Consider the following 23431-nt stretch of genomic DNA (forward strand, 5'->3'; position numbering starts at 1 on the left):
CCCCGGGGGGTGTGGGCAGAGGATCCCCGCCATGAGTCCCCTACCCTTATGGGGAGTGACGCCGAATAGGGCAGGGTCCCGGGTTTTAGGAAAAAGCCCATTACCTTTGGGTCATCATCCCACCTTGAGTTTAGCCCCAGCCCCCAAAAGGGACCCAGAGAAAGAGGGAGGCAGCCAGGCCGCTGTTTCTTCAGATTTTATTACATGGTGATGCAGACACAGCTGAGAGGTGCCCTGCGGGGAGTCAGAGGCCCTGACAGAGGGAGTGGCCCCTCTCCCGTCTCCCTGGTCCGTCCGAAGTGGCCTCACTGCCCCTGCTGAGCCCCTGCCCGCCCGCTCCTGGCCTCGGCTCTGTCCACTGGGGGAAGGCCGAGGGCTGCCCCACCCTCCCTCCACCACCAATACCGAACCTCACCTGGAGCTACAGTCCTTCCCCCTCGAGGGAAGGGGGGAGGGGGCCGCCCTGGGGGGGCACTCACTCCCTGAGGGAGGGCTTTCAGAGACTCTGCACCTCACAACAACCCTGTGAGGTAGGTGGGGGGAGAGCGAGCCCATTTGACAGACAGGGAGGCTAAGGCTCAAGGAGGTGACGTGACCGGGCCAGGAGGGATTGTATCCGCCATGCAGCTGGGGGTCTCGGGGGAAGGGACGTAGGGGCCTGGGAGACACGGCTGGACAGCGCCACACTTTGGCCACAGGCAGGCGGCTCTGCCCAGGGGTGCCAGGGCCCGCCAGGGAGGCAGGGGAAGGTCACAGCCCCACAGGCGTAGGCAGAGGTGGCAGCGGGAAGAGCACTTCCTCCCCCTGGAACTGGGGGCCCACCCCGTGGTACAAAAATAAAGGACTTCGGATCGGAACCCCAAGTGCCTGGAGGTGATCTGGGGCCTCACATCCGGGTGCCTCTGGCTTGTAACAGCTAGAAAATAAGAGGGAAAGGCAGGGGGTGGGGGCGGGGCGGTCAGAACACCGGGAAAGGGATGGGGGGCCGGTGAGGAGGGTGATGGGGGGCCAGGAGGAGGACAGAAAGGAGATTGAAATGGAGGGGGGGTGGGGAGAGAGGGAGAGAGAAAGAGGTAGGTGAGTCACAGGGTCCCTTCCGGGAGGAGGGAGGGGGCTGAGGCCCCGAGAAGGTGGATTCAGACAGAGCCCAGGAGGAGGGGAGGAGGAGGGGGCCCCGCGCCCCATTCCGGGCTGGTGGCGGCTGCCTAGGAGGCCAGTTTCTGCCAAGACTCTGGCCAGGGGGTCAAGGCCGAGGCAGGCAGGTCAGAAAGCAGCCATCGCCCTGAGTCACCGAGCAGGCAGACAAGGTTGAGGGGGGGGCTCTAAGTAGGGGACCAGGGCTTTTCGTGCCGCACGCCGATCCCCGCACCGGCTCTGCCTGACTCTTCAGAGGCCGCGGGAACCCAAGTGTGGCCTGTCCTTCCCTGGGACGGGGACCCAGGCCCCAAGGCGGTGAGGCAGGAGCTCGTGTGCAGGGGGGAGGCTGGGGCATCTGGCTTGCATCCCCCCCTCCTGCCCAGCCTGCTCGGGCGCTGATGGGCCGATGGCACCGTGTCCACCCCTAGCTTCCTTCTTCTCTCTCAGCCTCACATCCAAGGCCAAGATCAGCTGAGAAACTTTGGTGAGGGGAGAGAAATCAGCCAGAAGTTTGGCCCAAGTCCAAGGAACAAGATCTGAGCACCCTCCTGGCTTCTGCCCTCCCTCCAGCTCCAAGCTACAAACCGGGGGTGGCGCTCTGGGGGTGGGCGAGGGGCTGAGGCCCTCCCTGCACGCGCAGCCTCAGGCCTGAGGGGTGCAGACGGGAACCTGCAAGGAGGAAATGTGAGCAGGAGGCGAGGAGGCAAGGTGCTGGGGCCGGGTGGCCCCGCCTCAGAGGTGCCCAGTGGTGTTGGCAGGGCCAGAGGAGATGCAGCTGCACCCCTCCTCCCCAGGCCAGGAGGTAGGAGCTGCCAGGAGGGATGCAGGAGGCGGCAGGCAGGATGCTCTGAGATGCAAGGCTGGGGCGCCTGGGTGGAGGGCGCGGGAGGCTGGGACCAGGGTGGCCCCGGGATGGAGGCGTGAGCAGGCAGAGAGGAAACCCGGGCAGGGGCAGAGAGGGAAGAGGCAGGGTGCAGAGATCCAGGAGGAAGAAGAGGTGGATGAAGATGAGGCAGGACCTCCAGCGGGAAGCTGAGGAGGAGGAGGCGGTGGTGGGAGGGAGAAAAGGTTAGCGAGATCCTGAGATGACTGGGCTGCAAAGAGAAAGTGAGAGAAGGGATGGTTATGCAGGTGAGGTGCCAGGCAGCGGCTGAGCTAACCCTGGCGGCCCGCCCCCCAGCAGCCCTCGGCCCCCCAGTTCTGCGCTGGCTCCAGCAGGGAGCGGGCGGGAGGCTCCGGCTTGTGTGAGCAATCATTCTCCTCGGGGGTTGGCTGCACCTTTCTCCTGTGTATCTGCCTCCACCTGCACCTGTTCCACCTCCACCTCCTCCTCCTCCTGCTGCTGCTCCTCCTCCAGCTGCTCCTCCGCGCTCTGTGGACCAGCCGGCGGACCCAGGGAAGAAAGAGTGGAGAACTAGCGAGGGGCCTGCGGGCGGCTGTCCCCACGGGCCCCAGCACAGGGCGGGCAGTGGGCTAGATGGGCCGGGAGAGGGGAGGGCTACAGCCAAGAAGCTGGGCATCTGGCCAGTCCTCTGGGAGGCCTTGGAAGGGACGGGAGAAACCAGCACAGGAAGGGCCAGTCTGGCTGCTGGCACAGGGCGCAGGCTGGGCAGGGGGAGAAGGGGGCTGGAGAGGGTGTGCGCCTGGATGGGAGTGTGGCGGGGGTGTCCTTGAGGGACGCCTGGGAAGGCTTCATTTCAGGAGTTGAAATGAGCCCGGGGAAGACCCGGGGCGGACACCACCCCGTTCTGGGAGGTCAGCATCAGGCACTGGCCCAGGGGCAGGAGCGGAGGGCTCACTGTGCGCCCCTGCAAGGCAGCACCAGCCACTGGCCGGAGCGGGGCGGTGGGCCAGGGAAGCCCCAGGCCAGGGAAGGCAGACAGACAGACAGGAAGCCAGGGCTCATATGTCTCCAAGGCACAGGGACAGACCCCGGGAGGAACGGCCCCCCTTGCTCCCCGCCCGGCTTGCTGCCTGTCCCACAGGCCCTACAGAAGGCGCCTGAGGCTTGTGACCAGCCGGGGGTCCAGGGCGGCAGCTGAGGGTGCCTCAGAGGCCAGGGTGGAAACACAGGCGCCTGGGAAAGGGGCGTGGCTAAGAGACTGGGCTTCCCCACCCCGGCCCGGGGCCAGCTGGGGACACGGACCTGCCCCTGGGAATAAACGGGCCATTAGGATCCCAGAAGCTCTAAGCTCAAGCTCGATGGCACCGCAGGGAGGATGTGGCCAACCCCCCTCAGTTCTCGGACAACACAAAGAATGTGCCAAGGGGAGGGGACTTGGCCAAGATCGCACAGAGCGAGGCACGTCAGGCCAGACGCCCGGCCCAGGGCACTCCCTCCCCCTTGTGGCCACCATTCAAGTGGCATCTACGTCACTCCTGCCGGGGCCTTGGGATGGTCCCATCTCACTGCTCCCCCAGCCTGGGCCTGGGTGGCCAGATGAGCAGACAGGACGTGGGTGGCATGGGATGGATGGCGTGGACTATGAGGGGGGTTATGCGTGTGCAGCGGGAGGGAGGAAGAAGCAGCAGGGATGGCACCGTGGGGGACAGGGGGGCAGGGAGGAAGCGGGGAGGCTGGGCTCACCTTGGTTTTGCGGCTGGACTCGGAACTCAGCCCGTGGGGGGAGCTGTGGAGCTCCTTGGACACCACGCACAGGAACTCCGCCTGGTCCTCTCCGCTGTAGTTATAGGAGGAGCCGATGTTCACCAGCTACAGGGTGGCCACGGGGAGAGAGATGATCAGTCCAGCTGGGGGCAGTGCGGAGGGAGGAGGTGGGCATCGGCACTTGTCAAGACACCAACGTGTGCCCTGGCCAGTGTGCCCAGCGGTTAGCGCGTCAGCCAGAGGACCGAAGGGTGTCAGGTTCGATTCCAAGTCAAGGGCAAGTACTTCGGGGGCAGGTTCAACCCCCAGCCCCTGGTTGGGGCGCATGTGGAAAGCAACCAACGGATGTGTCTCTCTCACAGCAATGTTTCTCTCTCTTTTCCCCTGTCCCCTCTCCCTCCCTTACACACTCTCTATCAATCAATGGAAAAAATACCCTCAGGTGAGGATTAAAAAAAAATATCAACTTGTGTCCTGATCTGGCTGTTCTGCTCAGATGCATCCCTGGGTTTCCGGGATTTGAGAGAGCAGCTCTGGGCTGCAAGTCCAGTCTCTGCCCTCCCCCCGTGCCTCTGGTGAGCTTTCAGACCAGCCGCCCTGGCCGGGCTGGGCCTGTCCCTGGAGGAAGGCCATGGCAGCACTGCTGCTCCTCCCGCAGCCCCACCCGGCCCGGCCCAGCCCTAGCAGGCCGCTCCTAAAAGCAGGCCTCATGGGCAGGCTGCCCTCTGTGCCAGATGAGGCTGCCGCAGCCCTGGGACCAGGCGGGCAGGAGGGGGCCCCACAGAATCTTCGGTTCACTCTTGGAAGCAGAGGTAGGACAGGTCGCCCACTGCTCAGGCCAGACCAGTCGCCCCCAGACCTGCTGGTTCGGCCTCTGAGAACACATGCAATGGCCCCGGACTCCCGTGGGCGCTCCAGGGCAGCCCTACACCCACCGGCCCCTCTGGCTGACAAAGGCCCTGCACCTGGCAGGCCTCCCTCAGCCCCAGGAACAGAGGACGTGCCAGCCGATCCACAGACGAGGCTTGGGGAGGGGGTGCCCTGCTGGAAGGCCCACAGCCAGGACGAGTGGACAGGAGTCAGAACCTGAGACCCAAGGCCTCTCTGGGGTCTTACAGACTGAACTACGTCTAATGATTTGCATGATGTCAGCTCCTTTCAATGGCTAGAGTCCCCCCCGCACGAGGGACTTGGTCAGTGGTCCTCCTCATCTCATTACAGTGCTACAGCACAGGGTAGAAAACTGAGGCGCAGGGTGGACAGGCGACTTGCTTCATCACACCGCGTGCCCCTGGTGAGGCCTAGATGTGAATCAGGCCTCTGGCTCCTGGAGGGGGCTCCTTCCTCCACACGGCCCCGCCCCCCAGGAAGCCCAGCCTTCTCCCTTCTCCAACCTCCACCAGGGAGCCCGCGTGTGGGTGTGGATACAGGGCTAGCCAAACCCTCTCCTTTTCTACGGGTCAACCTGACCTCAGGCTAGCACTGGTCTGTCCCTCTGGAACCTGAGACAGGCGGGACATCTGCTTTGTGACTAAGCCAACACCACTTAGGATGAGAAGTCCCCGCCGGGAAGCCTGCCTCTGGCCTGGGAGGAACGAGGGGTCACTATGAATTCCTCCGGCGGAGCCACTGCTCTGTGCTTCTCTTAATGCGCAGGTGACCATGACTGGGCATGTCACCGGCCGGGACCCCGCAGCTGTGCGTATGGAATTGCTCCCGGAGGTGTTGGCCCCAGGTGGGCTCTGCTCACCTATGGGGACCGCAACTCCTGCGCCCGAGTTGTCATTTGGGGGCCAGAGGCTCGCTCACACTGCTGTGGAGACTCATCCCCGGCTGCTGTGAGCACGGAGGGTGCCCAGGACCGCCCTGCAGCAGGTGGGGTTTCTACCCTCTCTCGTCCTGGTCCATCTGCGGCCAACGGTGGCCTTTTCTGGTTGTGTTTACTTTAAATACGTTTTTATTGATTTCGGACAGAGGAGGGAGAGGGAAAGATAGAAACATCAACGATGAGAGAGAATCATGGATCAGCTGCCTCCCACACACCCCACACTGGGGATTGAGCCAGCAACCCGTGCCCTGACCGGGAATCAAACTATGACCTCCTGGTTCATGGGTTGACTCTCAACCACTGAGCAACGCTGGCCGGGCAGATCTTGTTTACTGTAACTTAAGAGGGCCCCCTCAGGTGGGGCAGCAGCATGAGACCCAAGGCTGGGGCTACAGGAAGGGCGGGGCCTACTTTGCCTGGAGACTGGGAGGCCCTGGGCATGGCCCCCCACCCCAGCCCACCTGCTCAAAGCGCCAGCCGTCAGACATGGTGGAGACCATCTGCGTGAGCTCCTCCTCCTGGCACTGCAGCACGCGGTACACGTGCTTGGGCGGGACCTGCAGGCAGAAGAAGGGCAAGGTGGAGGGCACCCAGGAGGGGGGTGAGCACCTGCCTTCCCCCGTCTCTTCTGCCCGCCCACACCACATACCCTAGAACAGTGGTTCTCAACCTTCTGGCCCTTTAAATACAGTTCCTCATGTTGTGACCCACCCATAAAATTATTTTCGTTGCTACTTCATAACTGTCATGTTGCTACTGTTATGAATCGTCATGTAAATATCTGATATGCAGGATGGTCTGAGGCGACCCCTGGGAAAGGGTCGTTCGACTGCCAAAGGGGTCGCGACCCACAGGCTGAGAACTGCTGCCCTAGCAGGAGAGAAGGAGGGAGTGGCAGGATGGGAAGATGGGAGCCACGTTCCGAGTGCTGACTGTATGCCGGGCACTCGGCATCCGTGCTCTCGATCCTTCAGACACTCTAGGAGTTAGGAATTTTCATGAAGGCTCAGAGAGGGTCAGTTACTTGCCCAAGGTCACCCAGCTGAGGAGTGGCAGAGCCAGAACTGTGATACAAGAGGGAGGGGACTGGCCTGGGAGACATTCGGGGTCCCTAATTGAGGCAGGCCCTCCAGGAGACACGGAGCCTCCCCCTTCAATCTGGGCCTAGGAAAGGGTGCCTCGCTGCCTGTTCCCCGCCCCTGCCTCTATGCCAGGGCGGCCAAGCATCTCACAGCTCCCCCTACAGACTGGCCACTGAGGGCCAGGGTCCACGCTCAGAAATGCCAGCTCCACAGCTGTGCTGTGCCATGCCTGCCAGGGCACCGCCTGATCTCACGGAACAGACAATTGACTAACCCTGCCCTGCCCCCCAAAGGGCGCCCTGTCCCTCCACACTGACCCCGTTTTGCCTGAGGAAGGGAAGGGGTGGGCAATTCTCAGCATCTCTGTATCCCACCAGAGGAATCCGAGGTCTAGAGAGGGGCGTGCGTGGCCCAAGGTCACACAGCGACCAGATGCAGGCAGGGAAGGACCCGTGTTTATCTCCCAGTCTGGGCCTTGCTGGGCAGTCTGGGAGCTGGACAACTACCCTCCCTGACAGGCCCGCTGGGACTCCCCAAGGCAAACACTGTCCCGCCTCCCTCAACCTTTCTCCCGCCTCCCTCTCCCCGGGAGCTGGACAACTACCCTCCCTGACAGGCCCGCTGGGACTCCCCAAGGCAAACACTGTCCCGCCTCCCTCAACCTTTCTCCCGCCTCCCTCTCCCCATCACCAGCTGCTCTGGCCACGGGTGCGGCCCTGCTGCTCCCCTGCTCCCTGACCTGTGTGACAGGGTAGTCCTTCTCCTCCATCCGGTCCTTGATGATGCGAATCAGCGGGCCGATGTTGTAGAACTCAGCTTCCTCCAGGACCCCTGGCACAGACAAAGCCGTCCCCGGTCACTCCCGCTGCTCCCATTCTTCCCGTGTCCCCTCCTCCTCCACACCTATCTCCTGCTCCAGTCACACGAGGGTGACGAGCATCTCCTGAGTTCAGGGGTCAAGCAAGAGGGAACATCTTCTTCCTTGCATCCCACGCTCTGTGGAAGGGGCGAGATACTGCCGCTCAGCAGCCGGCATCTCTGCGGGGCCGAGCCTGGTGAGCGAGGGGTGCCTACCAGTCCCCTGATCCGGGGGCCGCTCTGGGCTGTCAAGAGGCGGCAGGCTGGCTGGGACTGGGCCGTAGCATGCCACAGTGAGAGGGGCCCTGGCTGACCCCGTCCACGATGCCCAGTGCCAGGCGCTAGGCTCGGCATTTTCCACGCTTTATTGTGGTTAGTTCTCAGAACTAGGAGTAGGCACTTCTATCGCCCCACAGAAGCAATGGGGAATCTGAGAGCCAGGAAGAGAAGCAGCTTGTCTAAGACCCCAGAGCCCCTAGGTGGCAGAGACGAGATTCACACTCAAGCTCCGGACATCAGAGCCCACTGTAAGTGCATGGTCACGGCGATGTGCGCGTCCCCGTCCCCACTTCCCAGTCTGCAAAGCCCCTCCTGTGCTCACCACGGCCCCGGGGACACAGGGAAGCCAGCATTATCGTCCCCATACCGTTAAGGGAACTGAGTCTTAGAGACGAAGCGGTCACCCCTCCAGTGGAGTGGAATGGCTCCCGGCCTCTGGACTCCCCTAAGCCCCTCAGGGCAGGGACCCCTCCGACTGTGTCCATGACCGGCCTCTGGGCTCCCTGCTGTCCCCAGTGCCCACACAGCACGGAACACAGAGTAGGCGGTCAGTGAGTGGCACTGCATCCATGCCCGCGTGGAGCCCTGTGGAGGACGGACGGCTAACATTGCGTCACTGGTCCTCTGGTGCCAGATGCTGCTCTGCGTGATGCACTTGTTTTAGCTCCTTTCATCCTCGCAGCAGCTCAGCCAGGTGGGTGCTGCTGTCACCCCAGGTCACAGATGCGGCACGAAGGCACAAAAGGATAAGTGACTTTGCCGGTGTCACACGGCTGGGAAGTCTCCGCCCCGATTCCCCGCCGCCCACATGGGGCCCGCACCCTGTCTGAAGGCGCTGGGAGTGGCCGAACAGGGAGAAAACCGGAACCTGTAAGCAGGTGTTGGCTGTGGCAGCTGGAGTGTTTATTCCCCTCCCCCGCGGAGTGGCTCCTGGGCCCAAGACACGCCCACAGTACCTGCTCCAGGAGGGGCTGCCTGGAAGCTGTGGGCACTGCTGAGCCAGTGTGTGTGTGTGTGTGGGGGGAGGGGGGGGTCTGATTTTGAAGTCCTGGCCCACTGGGGACGCGCTAGGGAGGAGGGTGGACTGTGCTAGACACCAACAGGCTACGTGCACCAGGACGCATGGCATTAGCTGTTGCAAAACATGCTTTCACCAGTGCAGATCACCAGGTACACTTCATATACACGTGGAGACTCAGAAAGGAGAAGTGACATGTCCAAGCTGGCCTGGCCGGGTCAGCTGACCCAGAGCCACACCCTGTGGCCCGACAAAGAGCTGACGTGGCACTGACTGTGCCAAGAGGCCACCCCCCAGGCACGGCTTCCCCACCTCCACCCGCCGCCAACGCTGTGCTGCAGATGTTGCCGAATTTGGGGCAGAGCTTCCCGCTCCACCCACCTGCTGACTGCAAGCCCTCACCAGGCATCGGAGATACTGGATCACCGTGTCCAGCTCCGGCCCGTTCACACCCAGACGACCAGGAGAAAGGGCATCCCTGCCCACAGGGAAGGCTGCCAGCCTCGCCGGCTCCCTCTGACCTCTGCCTGTGCATTCCTGTCACCTCCCCAGTGGCACCCAGTGGGAGCTCAGGCTGGTCAGCCCCGCAGAGCCCCTGGGACTCAGCCCTGGCACGAATGGGAAGAGGCAGAGCACGGAGGAAAGCAGATGTCACTCCTGACGGGGAGGCATGGCTTCTGACCTCCACAGAAGGCCTGGCCGGCTGCAGAGGGCAGGGCTAGCAGGCCCGGCCGGCCCCCTGGACCAACTCACCCTCCTCGGCCATGTCCTTGTCCAGCACCAGCTTGCCATGGCGGAGGAAGTTCAGGATGGGCCCGAAGTAGGTGGGGTCACGGTCAATGAGGTAGGCTCCGGTCTCATCCTAGAGAGGTGAGGGGCACAGGCTATGGCAGGAGAAGAATAAGGCCTCCCCCTGCCTACCCCTCACTTCAGGTCCAGTAAAGGGTTGCGGGGAGGGAAGGAGTGAGAGCGGAGAGTCTGCACTTCGCTGGAATGAGATAGCGTGATGGAGCCTTTTCCTGGCTGTGTGGCCTTAGGCCAGTGATTTGGCCTCTCTGAGCCTTACTCCTCTCCCCCATAGCGAGGGGTCACTGTGAGCACCCAGTGAGGTCTCGGTGGCAGCCAACCCAAAGGAGGGCTCAGTGATTGTGCCTCTTGGAGGCTGTTGCCCTGAAGCCAGCCCTACACTGTCTCCAGTCATTCGGGGGTTTGCACGTTCCTGGGGAGCCACTATCTCACTGCACTCCCTCAGCCTGCAGGAGGCAGGCGGGCAGCAGCAGGACTACAGAGACAAAGGGGCATCCAGAGGTGAGGGGCTTGCCCAGGGTCACAGCATCAGATGGCCAGGAGATGGGGGAGGAAGGGGCCTTAGAGGTCGTCTCCAAACAGCGTCCCCGCCCCAGACAGGAGGCTGAGCCTGGCGCAGGAGGGGTCCCACTCCGGTCACGCCAGCAGTTTACAGCAGAGCGAACGGACCCCCAGACCTGGTGCCTGCCTGCCGGGCAAGCTCCGCTGCCCTACGAAGCCCAGCTCCCCGCACACCAGGCCTCCCATTCCCCAAAAGGCAGGGAGAGGCAGCCGCCGGCACGCCTTCCCCAGGGAGAAAGTCCCGCTTGGGGAGGACGGAAGGCCCTACGTGTCTGCCTGTCCCCAAATCTCCAAGGAGTGGGGAAAGCCGGCTCGGACCCACCGCCTCCTGGGGTGGGAGCCCAGGGCAGCTCTCAGGAGCTCCAAATGGCCGGTGCCTGGCGTGGTGCGTTTCCAAGGCAATGGGAACACTCCCCACTTCCTCCTATGTTTATAATTAACATGTCTTCCTAATGAACTGATGACTTTGTTACTATAAAATGTTTTTGTAACTATTTTTGCCTTAAAATCTACCTCCCCGGCCTCCATCCTCATTTCTGGCAGCGGCTTCTGCATCCTCCCGGCTCCTGAGGGCTGGAGGCGGGTAGGCACTGAGCGCGGGGCATGCCGGGAGCTGTAGTCCGTGCCGCCCGGAGCTGGGGCGCCCGGGGTGAGGGTCCCCGATACCAGTAATCTGCTCTCCCCCAGCCCTGCCCTACTTTGCCCTTCCTGGGAGACCCACAAACCGGGTCTCTTGAAGAAGCCCTTTGGCCAAATAATTGTGGGTTTGGGGAAAGATCAAGTTAGGGGTCACGACTGATAACCCCAAATCAGCAATCCTCCCATTTGTTCTCCACATTATTGATTCTCCTTTGTCCGCAGTGGGTATCAAACAGCTGATAGATATGGGAAGAAATGTGTTCCTCCCAGAATCCCCATTATCGGTTTACTAATATTCTTTCATTTTGCCTTTGAGTTTGTGTGTTGGGGAGGGGCGGGGTGGGTATTGGGGAAGGGAGGGGAGCTGGTTCTTTCCCCATGAGTTTTTTAAAACATATTTTCATTGATTTCAGAGAGGAAGGAAGAGAGATAGAAACATCAATGATGAGAGAGAATCATTGATCGGTTGCCTCCTGCACACCCCCTACTGGGGATCCATCCCACAACCCGGGCATGTGCCCTGACCAAGAATTGAACCGGGACCTCCTGGTTCATAGGTCGCTGCTTAAGGTTGATTGAGCTCCCACTGTATTTCAGGTGCTTCATGTTATTCACGGAAGCTCTCAGCCGCCCTGTGAGGCTGTCATTACTGTGCCCATTATACAGATGAGGGCTCCAGTGAGGCGGCCTCCCTGACTCACTGCTGGTGACTGGCTGGCTGGCACGAACCCGCGTGGTTTCCAGGTGCATTTCCACCAGCACGGCCCCTCTCCTGCTTCCCTGCCAGGGATTGTGGGCACTCCCTGGGCAAGATGTCTAGGGAGGAAAAGTGGACAGGGCACCGGATCAAAGCCTGGAGAGCTGGGTTTCATCCTGACTTTGGTAGGATGAGGTATGAGGAGAGGGAAGGGGAGGGGTTGGTTGTGTGGATCCCCTCCTGAGCCAGTTAGCTCAGCGGTGGGACTGACATTGTGGTGCAGCAGGATGAGGGCAGAGGGGCAGCTCCTCATGCCACCTGGGACCAGGGAGGCACAAGGGCTGAAGAGGAAGTGTGCAGGAAGCCACCCATTGTCTTCACTAGCAGAGAAGTGCAAACAAGGATCCCGGAAGGCTGGTGAACCTGGAACCCACGGCAAGGGCCAGAGCTATGCACTGATTGTCTAATCCTGACAATGGGGGCTCAAGCTATTTCCTGACCAAATAGTCTCAGAGTAAATCCTTCTAATATTTACTGACCTTTAAGATAGTCTGTCTGTTACCGCAATTACCTGCCTGACTAAGGGCTAGATGTGTATCCGAAATTGAATAAAAGGCTGGCGAGACCTGGGCACCAGTGGAAGTCCTTCCCCTTGAGTTGGGCTTGCCCATCTGGCCCCCAATATTTCCAAATTATTTCTTGTCTCGTTTCATTTGTGTTCATCCCCTCCTCCAGATCCTGAACCCTGAGCCACGCGGGAGGTGGGGGAACATTCACAGAAGCGGTGCTCCTTAACTTCCTGTTCTTTTCCATGATGCAGAGCTGGTCTTAGGCGAAGGCAGAGGGCACGGAGGCTCCCTCATGGATCCCAGTGTCACACACACAGGCCCTGTGTGTCTGCCACCTAAACATGGCTTCCTCCAGACAAAACCCAGCCACAGGCAAGGATGAGGTGGCATCTGTCAGCTTTATTTAAGGGCCTTGGGTCCTGCCACCTGGTTCTCTGTTATGGGGTGGGGCCACAACATGAGTAACAAAGAAACAGAATTCCCGGAGGGTGAGGCCCAGAAATCAGGATTCTAAGAAGACTCCCAGGTGGTTCTAACGTGCAGCGAGGGTGAGAACCACTGCCTTAGAGCCTTTCCTCTTGGCAGGGACAGGTCACCGCTCCTGGGCTGTTTCCCACGGACTCACCAGCGTGCTCTAGCGCAGGTCCTCTCTGAGCCCCCGCTTTCCCTTTTGGAAACGGGGCATCACAGTAGTCCCAGAGCAAGGTTGTGAAGATTAAAGTGTTAAGTGTCTGTAAAGCACCTGGCACAGTCCCTGGTTTTAGTCCATTGACTGGATGGACCAACGAATGAGTGAGTGAAGCGGGTACAAACGGGTCTCGAAAGACCAGCAGCGCTCCCCGCACTCGGTGAGCCCCCACCGCTCTCAGCTGCAACAGAGCTAGAGCAGGAAATGCTTTTTAAAATCAACTTCAAGTGTTGTCGGCAGGGAGTGACCTGGTCAGATTTGCAACTTAGATCATCCTGGGGCGGAGCCCAGTGCCAGGGCTCATTGCCACCCGACACAGGAGCTGCCCTGTGGACGGTGGCCCAGGAGGTGTCCGTGGAGGCTGGTTTCAAAGCAGAGGGGGGAGCTTTACTGAGCCAGTCTCACCCCCTCCTTTCTCAGAGGGCCCCCCCCACCCCAATTCCTGGACACCAGTGTCCCCTCGGCAAGTATCTAAAATATTCCCACCCGAAGCAGCAACCTCACCCATGAGGGTCTCGGCTAAGAACCAGGCGGCAGGACCCAAGGTGGTTAAATAGAGCCGACAGGTGCCACCTCATCCTTGCCTGTGGCTGTGTTTTGTCTGGAGGAAGCCATGTTTAGGTGGCAGGGATTGGGGGGTGGGGCACACCCACTGCTGGAAAAGGAGTCCTGAGCCCTTTCTCCCAGCAGCCATCGTGCAGTGCCATCATATTTGTTGAGCAGCAGTTACGTGCCAGACACTGAGACACAGATGGCCCCTGGTCTGGGGGGTGGGCTCTGTTTAGGGCGGTGGGTGCAAGCGGCTTGGACAAAACTCAGAATCCCAGACAGTCCTGTTTGTAAGCACACAGGGACATTCTTCAGAGCTGTTCGCTGTTCTTCCCCATTTAGAGGATAAAGGCAAACATTCCTTAGATGCTTTCTGGGGCAATGGCTATCCTGGAGGAGAGCCAAGCTTCCGCTGGTTACACTGCCCCCTGCTGCCCCCTTCTGGGAAGAGCAGATGCTCTTTAATATGGCTCTGAATTCGGCTTGAAAGTAAGCGGAGAGAGAGGTGCTTCCGGGACAAAGGATGCCAGCCCAGACTTTGTGGCTTAACCTCCCTGAACTTCATTTCTAAGTTGGGAATGATAATAGCTCTAACCAGCCTCCTCCAGGGACCCCGCTATTCCATGCAAGCGTCCCTCTGGCTCCCGCCGCTGTCATCCCACAGCTTGAAACAGGAGTCACACAGAACCAGGATTCCACTACCCGTCCCCCTGGGCCTCTTGAACCCCCACCCTGCTGCCGGAGAGTCTGCACCAAGCATTTTTGTGGTTGATCTCTTTCCCAGCCCATGAGGCCCCAGAATCCAGGACACACAGGTCTAGCCCCACAAACGACCTCCTTGAAACCCCTCTTATAACCGGACAATCGCTGGGTCCGTGCTGCCAATTAAGCAGAGACAGGGTTGAATCAGATATGAACATTTATCCCAATACTGCTGGCGGCATGGGAGAGCAGCAGGTCACCCACAAACATCTGCTCTGCAGCCCCCCATAAGCCAGCTACTTAGATTGGGTAGGACAAGGATTACATGGAGAAGTAGGGATTACAGGCATGGGGAAATAGGAGGCTGGTGGACTCCATTGTTTGGGCAACAAGGGTGTTCATCCTTCCATGATAATAGGCAGTTCTTGGATGAGAATGGCCACATTCCAAGGTTGACTCCCAGGTCCCGGGGGTGTACAACTCCCAGCCAGGTCAGAATGTCCTTTCTTTAATATTTCCCATAACCATAGCTAGTCCCCAATATTTTATTTTTGCCCCTAACACTCTCACTCAGTCTGCAGAGGAGGGAGGCACCCCCCCCGGCCCCCCACAAGGCAGGAGAGGTAGCGTGCCACAGCACCCAACCCTGCTGCTAGAGAAAGCCTTGTCCGCTGCCCAGCTGCTCCTCCTCGCCTCGCTCACGTCTCTGCCGTAGGCAGGAGGTGTGTGGTCTCCTAAGTTTCTAAACTAGATCTTCACCACCGTGGCTGAAAGAACTACTTCCGACGGCCCGGCACCTTGTTTTAGAACGTGGGTGCAGTTAGCAGCCCTGGCTGAAACTGAGTCAGAAGAGCCTGTGTTTAAATATAGCATTTTTGTTTTGAAGTAATTTCAGGCTTAGAGAAAAGTTGCAAAAACATCCTGTTTTCCACCAGACTTATTTATCTCAATCATTTTAGTATGCGTTGATGATTCTTGCTACAAAAATTATGACTATGCAGATTGCCAAATTGTGATTTTTCTATTTCCAACATCCCTTCTGCATTTATTAGGTGGCGTTCTATTCTAAGGGAGATATTTCCTTCTTATTCATTCATTCATTCATTCATTTATATCAGAATGGACTATTGGATTCTATGGGTTATAATCTGTTACTATTAATATGTCCCTCAGCTGAGGCCAGGAGGGGAACCATGAATACGATGTTACCCACGAGGGCATTCGGGCCGGCACAGGGGGCAGGAGTGGGAGGACAGGACATTCGTCACAGTAACAATTCATTGTTACCATGCCGGGCTTTGTACTCAGTGCTTTGTATGAATCTGATTCTAGGAGGCAGGTACTGATTGTCCCCACGGCACAGATGAGGAAGTCGAGCACCTGCCCACACCCAGAGCCGGGGAGCAGGAGGCCCGATGCCTCCAGGGGCTGTGCTTTGAACCCTGTCCCCCTGCTGTGTCTTCACATGGAGCGAGGAGTCACAGGCCAGGAATTCCTCAAGGGGCTGTCAGCCCTGGGCAGAGGGGCCTCTGAGGCCCAGAGCCACCGGCTGCCCCCGTCTTGTTCTGTGTGGCTGTCTCAGATACTCCTCACTGCACCTGTCACAGTCTGTCAGCCACTCCTCACCAGGCCGATTCCCCGAGGGTCTGCCTTCCTCCTCCATTGCCGCAGATCCTGGCTCGAGGCCTGTCCTTCAGGGTGGACTGAAATTGAGGGGTGGGACAGGCAGTGTCTGTGAGCATCTGGGGCAGGATGGGCAGGGGACCCGGACCAAGGCAGTGGGAACAGAGGTGGAAATCCAGAGATCTCAGTGCTGACTGGCTGTGGACAAGGCGGGGGTGGAGGGGGGGTGGGTATTGGGGAGCTGCCAGGTCTGGGCACAGGTGACCCTGCGTGGTGGCCGTGCACGCAGCCAGGGAACGTGGGCTGAGGAGCAGGCAGTGGACACAGGGATCTGAGTCCAGCCAGAGGCTGCAGGCCCAGACTCCAGTCCCCAGCTCAAGACAGTGGTTAAGCCACTGGGATGGGTGGCATCGTCCAGAGAGGGTAGGCCCACCTAGGAGCAGGTGGAGACTCCCGGGGCGTCAGCGGGGCTGAGCTGAGACAGTTGCAAGGACACGAGCCCTGGGAAGGCACATGGGTCGGAGCCATTGGTTCAGGGCGAACAGTCCCCAAAGGCATCACTGTGCATAAAGTGCTGAGACAAAGCCGTGGAGTTCCGGCGGCCTCTGGATACTGTGTTCCACGCCCTCACAGCTTCATTCATATGTTACAGATTCCGGTGCTTAAAATGATAGTGTCAGTTAACCTGAAAACTTCCTCTCCTGCAGATGACCCCTTCGCCAGGAGGTAAGGATGAAGCTCGCTCTGCTTCCATAGCTGGGGGAGTCCAGTAGGAGTGGCACCTTACATTGTTTTCAGCTTGACCCTCTGTGACATCACACCCACCCTGTGCCCGTCAGGGCTGAGTGTGCTCCCGTGTTTCAGAGGAGACGACCGAGGCCCCCACCGGAAGGGTCTAGGAGGCAGACCTGGGGCCTTGTGCGGAGTGGACGCCAGTGTGGGGCGGGGGCTTCCTCAGGCCATGACCCCTCAAGGGAACGCTCCAGGGAATGGCCGTATTCCAGCACACCTGGTTAGATGAGGTTGGGAAACTTCCAACGGTCCGACACAGAGCAGGTGCTCAGCAAATATTTGCCCAGTGGACAAAAATTTCATCATTCCTGTTATCTGGTGTTGCAACTTCCTGCCTGCGGTGCACTGGGTAGCAGGGTGCACTGGGTAGACGGGGTGCACTGGGTAGACGGGGTGCACTGGGTAGACGGGTTGCACTGGGTAGACGGGGTGCACTGGGTAGACGGGAGGCCAGGCCTCCGGGGTGAGTGGCTCATTATTCCGGGAGTTCAGGCTTGCCAGAGGCAGGGGGAGCTCAGGGCCCCCGGCTTCATCAAGTTAAACCCAAGTTCTGAGAAGCCTGGAAGGATCGGCTCCACCTCCTTTCTCCTACCTCCTGGGCTTTGCTCCTCGGAACCTGTCCACACCTATTGAGGACCTTCCAGGGGGAAAATGCCCTGGCTCAGCCTGGACACCTTGCGGGGGTGGGCTGGGGTGGGGGTGGGGGATGGGGAGGACCTAACCAAACTCCCTTGCTTGTATCCCACATCTCAAGGTGTCTCCCCGTGGAGCTGGGGAGACACTTGGCCATCATACATGAGCGTGTCACGCGTGTTTCCAAACCCTAAGTTACACTCCGTTCCTCCCTGATCTTGAGATCTGGAAAACCACTGCAGGCAAGGCCCATTGGAGAGGCTCCTACCCTGAGAATTTTAACCAGTGAAATTCCTCTCTTGAACAAGCTGTGTGCCCTTGGGCAAATCACTCAACCTCTCTGAGCTTGCCTTCTGACCTGTGAAAGAGGTCATTTCCCCCTTCTCTCCGGAAATTTGACAAGATGGGCCTGTTTTCCGCCCTGGCTGGGAAGCTTTCCCAGGCAGGAACACAGTTCTTACATGCCTTGCTCTTCCTCTCCCCCAGGGCCAGAGTCTAGGAGGCACTCAACATGCTGAATAAGTAAACATCTTTTAAAAACTAATAACTGTTCATGTTTACTCTGTGCCCGCACCAGTTTCTATGGCTCTCTCATTCAATCCCCATGTTGCTCTAAGAAGGTACTATTACTCCCATTTTAAAGATGAAGAAATCAAGGCTCAGAAATGTGTCCATGGTCGGGCAGTTCTGCATGGGGTAGCGCAGACAGAAGCCAGATCAGAGCCTCACATGTGTTTGCAGACAAACCTTGCTCCTTGAAGAGGCAGGGACACTCGTGGGAGAGAAAATGAGGCTTGTCTACGACCAGCACAAAAGGAAGGTTTCTTGGCTACTGACTTGTATCTGCAGGGGAAGGGCTCCCTCCACAGAGATCCCTGTCTACACTGCCCCTGACTGCTGTGGTCCGCTGTGCCCTCTGCTCCTACGGCAGTGATTCACCTGGGCATGTCTGGAGATGGCTTTGGTTGTCACAACTGAGTGGGTCCACTGACATCTAGTGGGTAGAGGCCAGAAATGCTCCCCAACATCCCATAGGACCCAGGACGGCCCCAGGACCAAGGGTGATCCGGCCCAAATGTCATAGAGTGGAGGCTGAGCAACCCTGAGCTGGAAGGACGGGACTCCTTGTCTGAAATCCCTTCTTCTGAAGCGCGTATTATTCCCATCTCACAGATGTGGGAGCTGAGGCTCAGTTAGGTTGGGACTCCTTGGGAAAGTCACTGCCCATTGGTGTTTTTTTCCTCCTTCTAGGGTTCCCCCCGATCCTGGCTGACACTGGCCCTTTGCTACTGCCGTGCCTCGGGGGCTTGTAGGTGGGGAGGGTGACCCAGGTTCTGACGGGAAGCCTTGGGGCTTTCTCAAACCCCTCTGTCCACCTGGGCACAGAAGACAGACGGAGGGAGGAGGACAGAGTGGCTCCCCTGGGGAAGCCTCGGGGACCAGGTTCTCTGTGGGCAGAAAGGATGGACCCTGGGTCTGCCCACCCCTGGCAGCTCCAGAGACTAGCCTCCAAGTGTGGACGCCCAGAGTCTAAAATTAGATTCTCCTCCAATTTAGCCAAACTCAGCCGTTCTCCAGTGCATCCCGAGGGGCCGGGGCGGGCCTCCTGGTCACCTCTGGACCCCTCTCTATCAGGAAATGAGAGTCACTGCTCAGCTCTGGGGCTCTGAGTGGGACCTCAGATATCTCACGGCGGGATTCACCTTAAATAGAGTAGGAGCCGGAAGGGAGGGCCCCGGCATTAGGGGGTGGAGGGCGGTTTGTTGGGGGCATTTGGCTACAGGGGTGAAAGGGCTCTTGGCCCCAGCACCTCTCGGGGGCAGGGACAGGTTCCCAAGACCCTCGGGCTCCCTGAGCTCCCTCTGCCGGGCGTGCTGGCAACCTTGCTCCTTGGGAAACGGAGGCAGCCCCGGAGTTAGAAGCACTTAGCACGTGGCTGTTTTATTTCCTCAAAAGTGAAACCGAAGGGAGGTGGAGCCCAGCTCAGCACCATGTGGGTGGCGCCCCCCCCTCCCCCCTACCCACCACCACCTCCTCCACCTTCTCTCCTGGGAGCCCACCAGTCAAAAGAACTCCTGGCCTCTGGGATGTCACCCCCTGCGCCGCCTGAGTTGGAGGAAGAGATGCTTTTCTGGTGAAAACAGCTTGAGAACAAGCAGGCTGGGCACAGCTGGTGGCCGGCGTCACCGGAGATTCCCGTGTCACATCCCGCCCATCTCAGCGGGTCTTCCCCCGGCCCTCGGAGATGACCTCCTCGGGCTGGGCCCGCATGTACCACTCCACCCAGGAGCCGTCGTAGATGGCCACGTCGGGCTTGCCGCAGAGGTAGGCCCCCAGTGCCACGTGGCAGGCTGTGACGCCGGAGCCACACGTGGCCACCAGAGGCTGGGACAGGTCCACCTTCTTGTCCTGGAACATGCGGCGGATCTCCTCGGGCGTCTTCTCCAGGCCCTCCGTGGTCATGAAGTCCGTGAAGGGGATATTCACGGTGCCGGGGATGTGGCCAGGTTCGATGCCTGCAGCAGGAGGGAACAGATACAAGGGCGGTGTGAATGGCCTCTGCGGCACTGAGATCCCCCACGCGGCCATGGCGCTGACTCCCCGATGGGCATCACCTCACGTGGCCCACACAACTGGAGACCCAGGTGCGACTGACGGGCATTCCCATTTCACAGGTGGAGATGCTGAGGTTCAGTGCTGCCCAAGGTCGTGCCTCCAGCAAACTGCTGGCGGGGATCTGAACCCAAGACCCAGAGCCCTCCAGAGCCACACTCGCCAGGTTTCCTGATGACTGACTGTGCGCCCTGGGGCAACTATGTGCCCTAAGGCGATGGAGCTAAACAAGACCTCTGCCTCTAGGACAGGGAGCACCTGCAGCCAAGGAGTTTTGATCCAGCTGAGCAGACAAGCAATAGCTGAATAACTACAAGTATGATGAATGCTGCCCAAAGGCCCTCCTGCGTGGGGCACACCAGATAAGATGATAACAGCTCTTTCCTCCCTGGCCGCTTTAGGATAAACCGTTATCATGAATGACACGGTAACTATCTGGACCAGGAAGTTCATGACCGACAGACGACTTCAGCGGAAGCAAATGGTCATTGATGTCCTTCACCCTGGGGAGGCGACAGTACCTAAGACAAAAATTCGGGGAAAACTAGCCAAAATGTGTAAAACCACACCTGACGTCATCTTTGTGTTTGGATCAGAACCCACTTGGGTAGTGGCCAGAGCACTGGCTTCGGCATGGTTTATGACTCCTTGGATTACGCAGAGAAAAACGAACCCAAACACAGACTTGCAAGACACGGCCTCTATGAGAGGAGGAAGACCTCAAGAAAACAGAGAAAGGAAGGCAAGAACAGAATGAAGGAAGTCAGGGAGACTGCAAAGGCCAATGTTGGCGCTGGCAAAAGGAAGGAATAAAGATTCTTCGGTGACTTTACCTGTGGTGGTTGTGCAGGTTTTTCATGAGAGGATTAATTTAAAAAATATATATGATAATAGCTGGCATCACTGAACGCTCACTTTGTGCCTAGCACTGTTCTGAGCCCCTCAGCTCCTTTAATCCTCCCCAAAACTCTGTGGGAAAGAAATTACTACCCTCTCTTGTGTAGAAGAGGAGACTGAAGCATACAGACTAACTTGCCCAAGTTAGTAGGGGCAGAGGCCCAGAGCCTGTGTACTAACCACCAGGCAGCACTGCCTGGGAGGGGTGGTCAGAAAAGCTTCTCTGAGAAGTCCTTGAAGGGTGGGTAGGATTCAGCCAGGTAGAGGAGTCTGGGCTGTGGGAACAGAAGGAATTCCACGGAGAAGCGCTCCTAGGGACAGGGAATAGCATGGTGCTTAGAGGGGTTAAAGGTCATCATGACAAAAGCCCAGACAGTGGGGAGGCTGAGGCCCAAGGGGAAACTGAGGCGGGTGGGAACATCTGAGCAGGCCTGGCTGAAGTCTTAGAGCTCTGACATGACGGCCAGGGGGAGATCAGACTCCCATTTCCAAAAGATCATGATTGTAGCAGGAAGAACAGGGGCAAGGCTAGAGGACCATTCATTTAGGGAGTCATTCCTGCACCCACATCTCCAAAAACTTCCCCAGGGCGCCCAACACACGGCTCACTGTCACCACTGGTCATTTTGTTCTCCCCACCCGCTATGAGGCAGGTGTTACTAATATTCCCACTTTCACACCAAGCACTGAGATTTGCAACAAAATAAACCGCAACGGGCACTGGCTCGAATCTCAGCCACGTGGACTCTAGGGTGGCTTCTGCCTCAGTTTACCCCCTGCAGTGGAGTGACACTGCTCCAGGGAGCTGCTGACCCAAGCCACGATCTCTTCTCAGGACCACATGGATAGCCGGCACTGCGGCCCCTAGTGAGGTTGGAGCGGGCCAGGCATCTCCACTAACAGATGCAGAAACTGGGCTCAGTCAGAGACATGACGTAGAGACGAACTCGGACCCAGAGAAGCACAGCCAGCTGCCGACCCCGGTTGGCTCCTGTCAGAGCAGTGCTGTCCCCGCACCTTGAATCCCACCAAGCAAGGCAGGCTTCCCCTCCCTGCGGGACTTGTGGCCAATTCTGGGTGCACTTGGCCAGGGTCTCGGGCCGTGGAACGGGAATGATGGGGACAGGGAAATTCTGCACGGGTTTAGCGCTGCGCTGCTCACTGACGTTAAAGGTACAGGCTCCTGGCTGGGCTGCTTCCTGACACCTTCAGCACCTATCAGCCGGGGTCACCTTTGACAACAGGCCTGCTGGCCGGGTGTACCTCATCTCCAGTTTCACGGACGAGCAAGCATGACTGAGGTGAGTGCGAAGCACCCGGTAAAGAGCCACAACCGGATAAGCACGTTAACTATATCACTTCCCGTTTGCTGCGTGCATCCCTGTCTGCCAACACGGAGCTGCCATGTGACACTTGACCCTGACCCCATCCTTGCAGTTCCGCATTCTGCTACCACTTTACACAGGCAGAAACTACAGGTCAGAGATGAGGTGACCTGCAGTGCAATCCGGGGCCGGGCTCTGTCACACGGCCAGGTCTGGCCCTGGCTCGCTGTCCGACGTTGCTTCACTCCCCGATCCCCGCCTCCACTCCCGGGGGCTGAGCTGAAGGACCCAGCAAGTGTCAAGATGGCATTCTTCAAGGCTGCACCTACATGGGTTTGTCAATGGCTGGATATCAGCAGTTTATATGGTTTGACTTATTGTCAGCACTGCTCTGCAGGTTGTACGTGGCAGGGACCTTCTGAATTTAATACTCTCAGACCTTGACTCTGTGCCAGGTACCGGGTGAGCTCCAGGCTGCACCGGGGACAAGGATGTCCTTGCTCTCGGGCCATCCCAGACTCTGCTGGGACAGGGTGAGTCCAAGCTGCTCTGCGGCTCGGGGAAGCCCCACCCCCTGATCCGAGGGCCTGGGGGTGCCATTCGGAGATCGCCCCAGAGCAAGTGGCAAGTTCCTCACCCCCTCCCTGGCGCAGGCACAAGAGAGATGGCTGGGGAGTTAATGGCAGCTCACGGACATTAAATTACAAGCTCCAGGAGTTCACCTCCTGACACCTGCAGCCAGGTCGCCAGCTCCGGCTCCATTTCCTCTGCTCTGCAGTGACAGCCGACACCTTGAGGGATCATGAACAAGCTCACACCCAGGGGCCGCTGACTCACCTGCTCTGTGGAGACCCCTCCCTGCTTCATATGGGCTCCCCTGCAGGTTCCTTGCCTGGAGAATGGAGCCCCACCCAGAAGACCCTGCTCCAACCCAGGCCAGCAACCACCCTCTATTCAGTTTCTGCCCCTAACTGGGCAGCAACCTCCATTTAGTGCCCCCTCTCCTGCCCTCTGCCAGCCCTGTGCGGGGAGGGGGGTGTATATTGGGGGCAGGGACTCAGCCTCCTCTTCCCCAACTCCATCACCCTCAGAGATGGCCTAGACCTGACTACGCCCCATTTCTTTGGGGCTTTTCCCAAACTGAGCCTGACCACCGCCCCTCCTATTCTGCAGTGGCCCCTACATCCATAATATTGGGGGGAGGCTGTTTGGGTTCTCACATATATACACCCTGGGTTCCCAGCTAACCTGGGGGAGTCACTGCCCCAAGCATCGCTGTCCCCAGTTGAGGAATAAAGTCAGTGGGGCTCCCAGAGTGAGTGACTAGAACCCAAATCTTGGGCCCCCACCCCATGCGGGCCCTATAAAGGCAAGGGCACTGCCCCGGGGGCCCCTGATCACTCTCCCGGGGGCCCGCCCAGCCCCTACGGCCAGCCCTGTTACCGTCTCGGGGCTCCGGCTCGGTGCCCTGGGCGCGGCCGGCGGCTCGGGCGTCCACCACCTGGAAGCGCCGGGACTCCAGGTTC

At 59.1% G+C, this 23431-nt stretch overlaps 3 protein-coding genes and 1 pseudogene across 3 annotated transcripts in view; 2 read left to right on the forward strand and 2 right to left on the reverse strand.

Moving 5' to 3' along the window:
* TMPRSS6 (transmembrane protease, serine 6) overlaps positions 1-1612 on the forward strand; it is a 35734-nt gene extending 34122 nt beyond the window's left edge. The window contains exon 18 of the mRNA XM_015559835.1: positions 1566-1612. Within this exon, the coding sequence (XP_015415321.1) occupies positions 1566-1612 (47 nt within the window). The remainder of the gene's footprint in view (positions 1-1565) is intronic.
* Positions 1613-1782: 170 nt separating this feature from the next.
* KCTD17 (potassium channel tetramerization domain containing 17) lies at positions 1783-10733 on the reverse strand. Its single transcript, XM_015559836.1, has 8 exons — positions 10692-10733; positions 10501-10602; positions 9564-9672; positions 7395-7486; positions 6035-6130; positions 3725-3850; positions 2416-2509; positions 1783-2231 (listed from the first exon to the last, which is right to left on the reverse strand). The coding sequence occupies exons 1-8, from the start codon at positions 10731-10733 to the stop codon at positions 1870-1872; spliced, it is 1023 nt and encodes a 340-aa protein (XP_015415322.1). The 3' UTR covers positions 1783-1869.
* An 8252-nt stretch (positions 10734-18985) lies between these two features.
* Positions 18986-23431, reverse strand: part of MPST (mercaptopyruvate sulfurtransferase) — a 7819-nt gene continuing 3373 nt past the window's right edge. Inside the window, exons 4-5 of the mRNA XM_006757457.2 lie at positions 23349-23429; positions 18986-19586 (exon numbers count right to left, since the gene is read on the reverse strand). Coding sequence (XP_006757520.1) covers positions 19288-19586; positions 23349-23429 — 380 coding nt within the window. The 3' untranslated portion in view covers positions 18986-19287. The remainder of the gene's footprint in view (positions 19587-23348; positions 23430-23431) is intronic.
* LOC107182082 lies at positions 19596-23328 on the forward strand (annotated as a pseudogene).

This window comes from Myotis davidii, unplaced genomic scaffold, assembly GCF_000327345.1.
Source record: "Myotis davidii unplaced genomic scaffold, ASM32734v1 scaffold514, whole genome shotgun sequence".
Classification (NCBI taxonomy): domain Eukaryota; kingdom Metazoa; phylum Chordata; class Mammalia; order Chiroptera; family Vespertilionidae; genus Myotis; species Myotis davidii.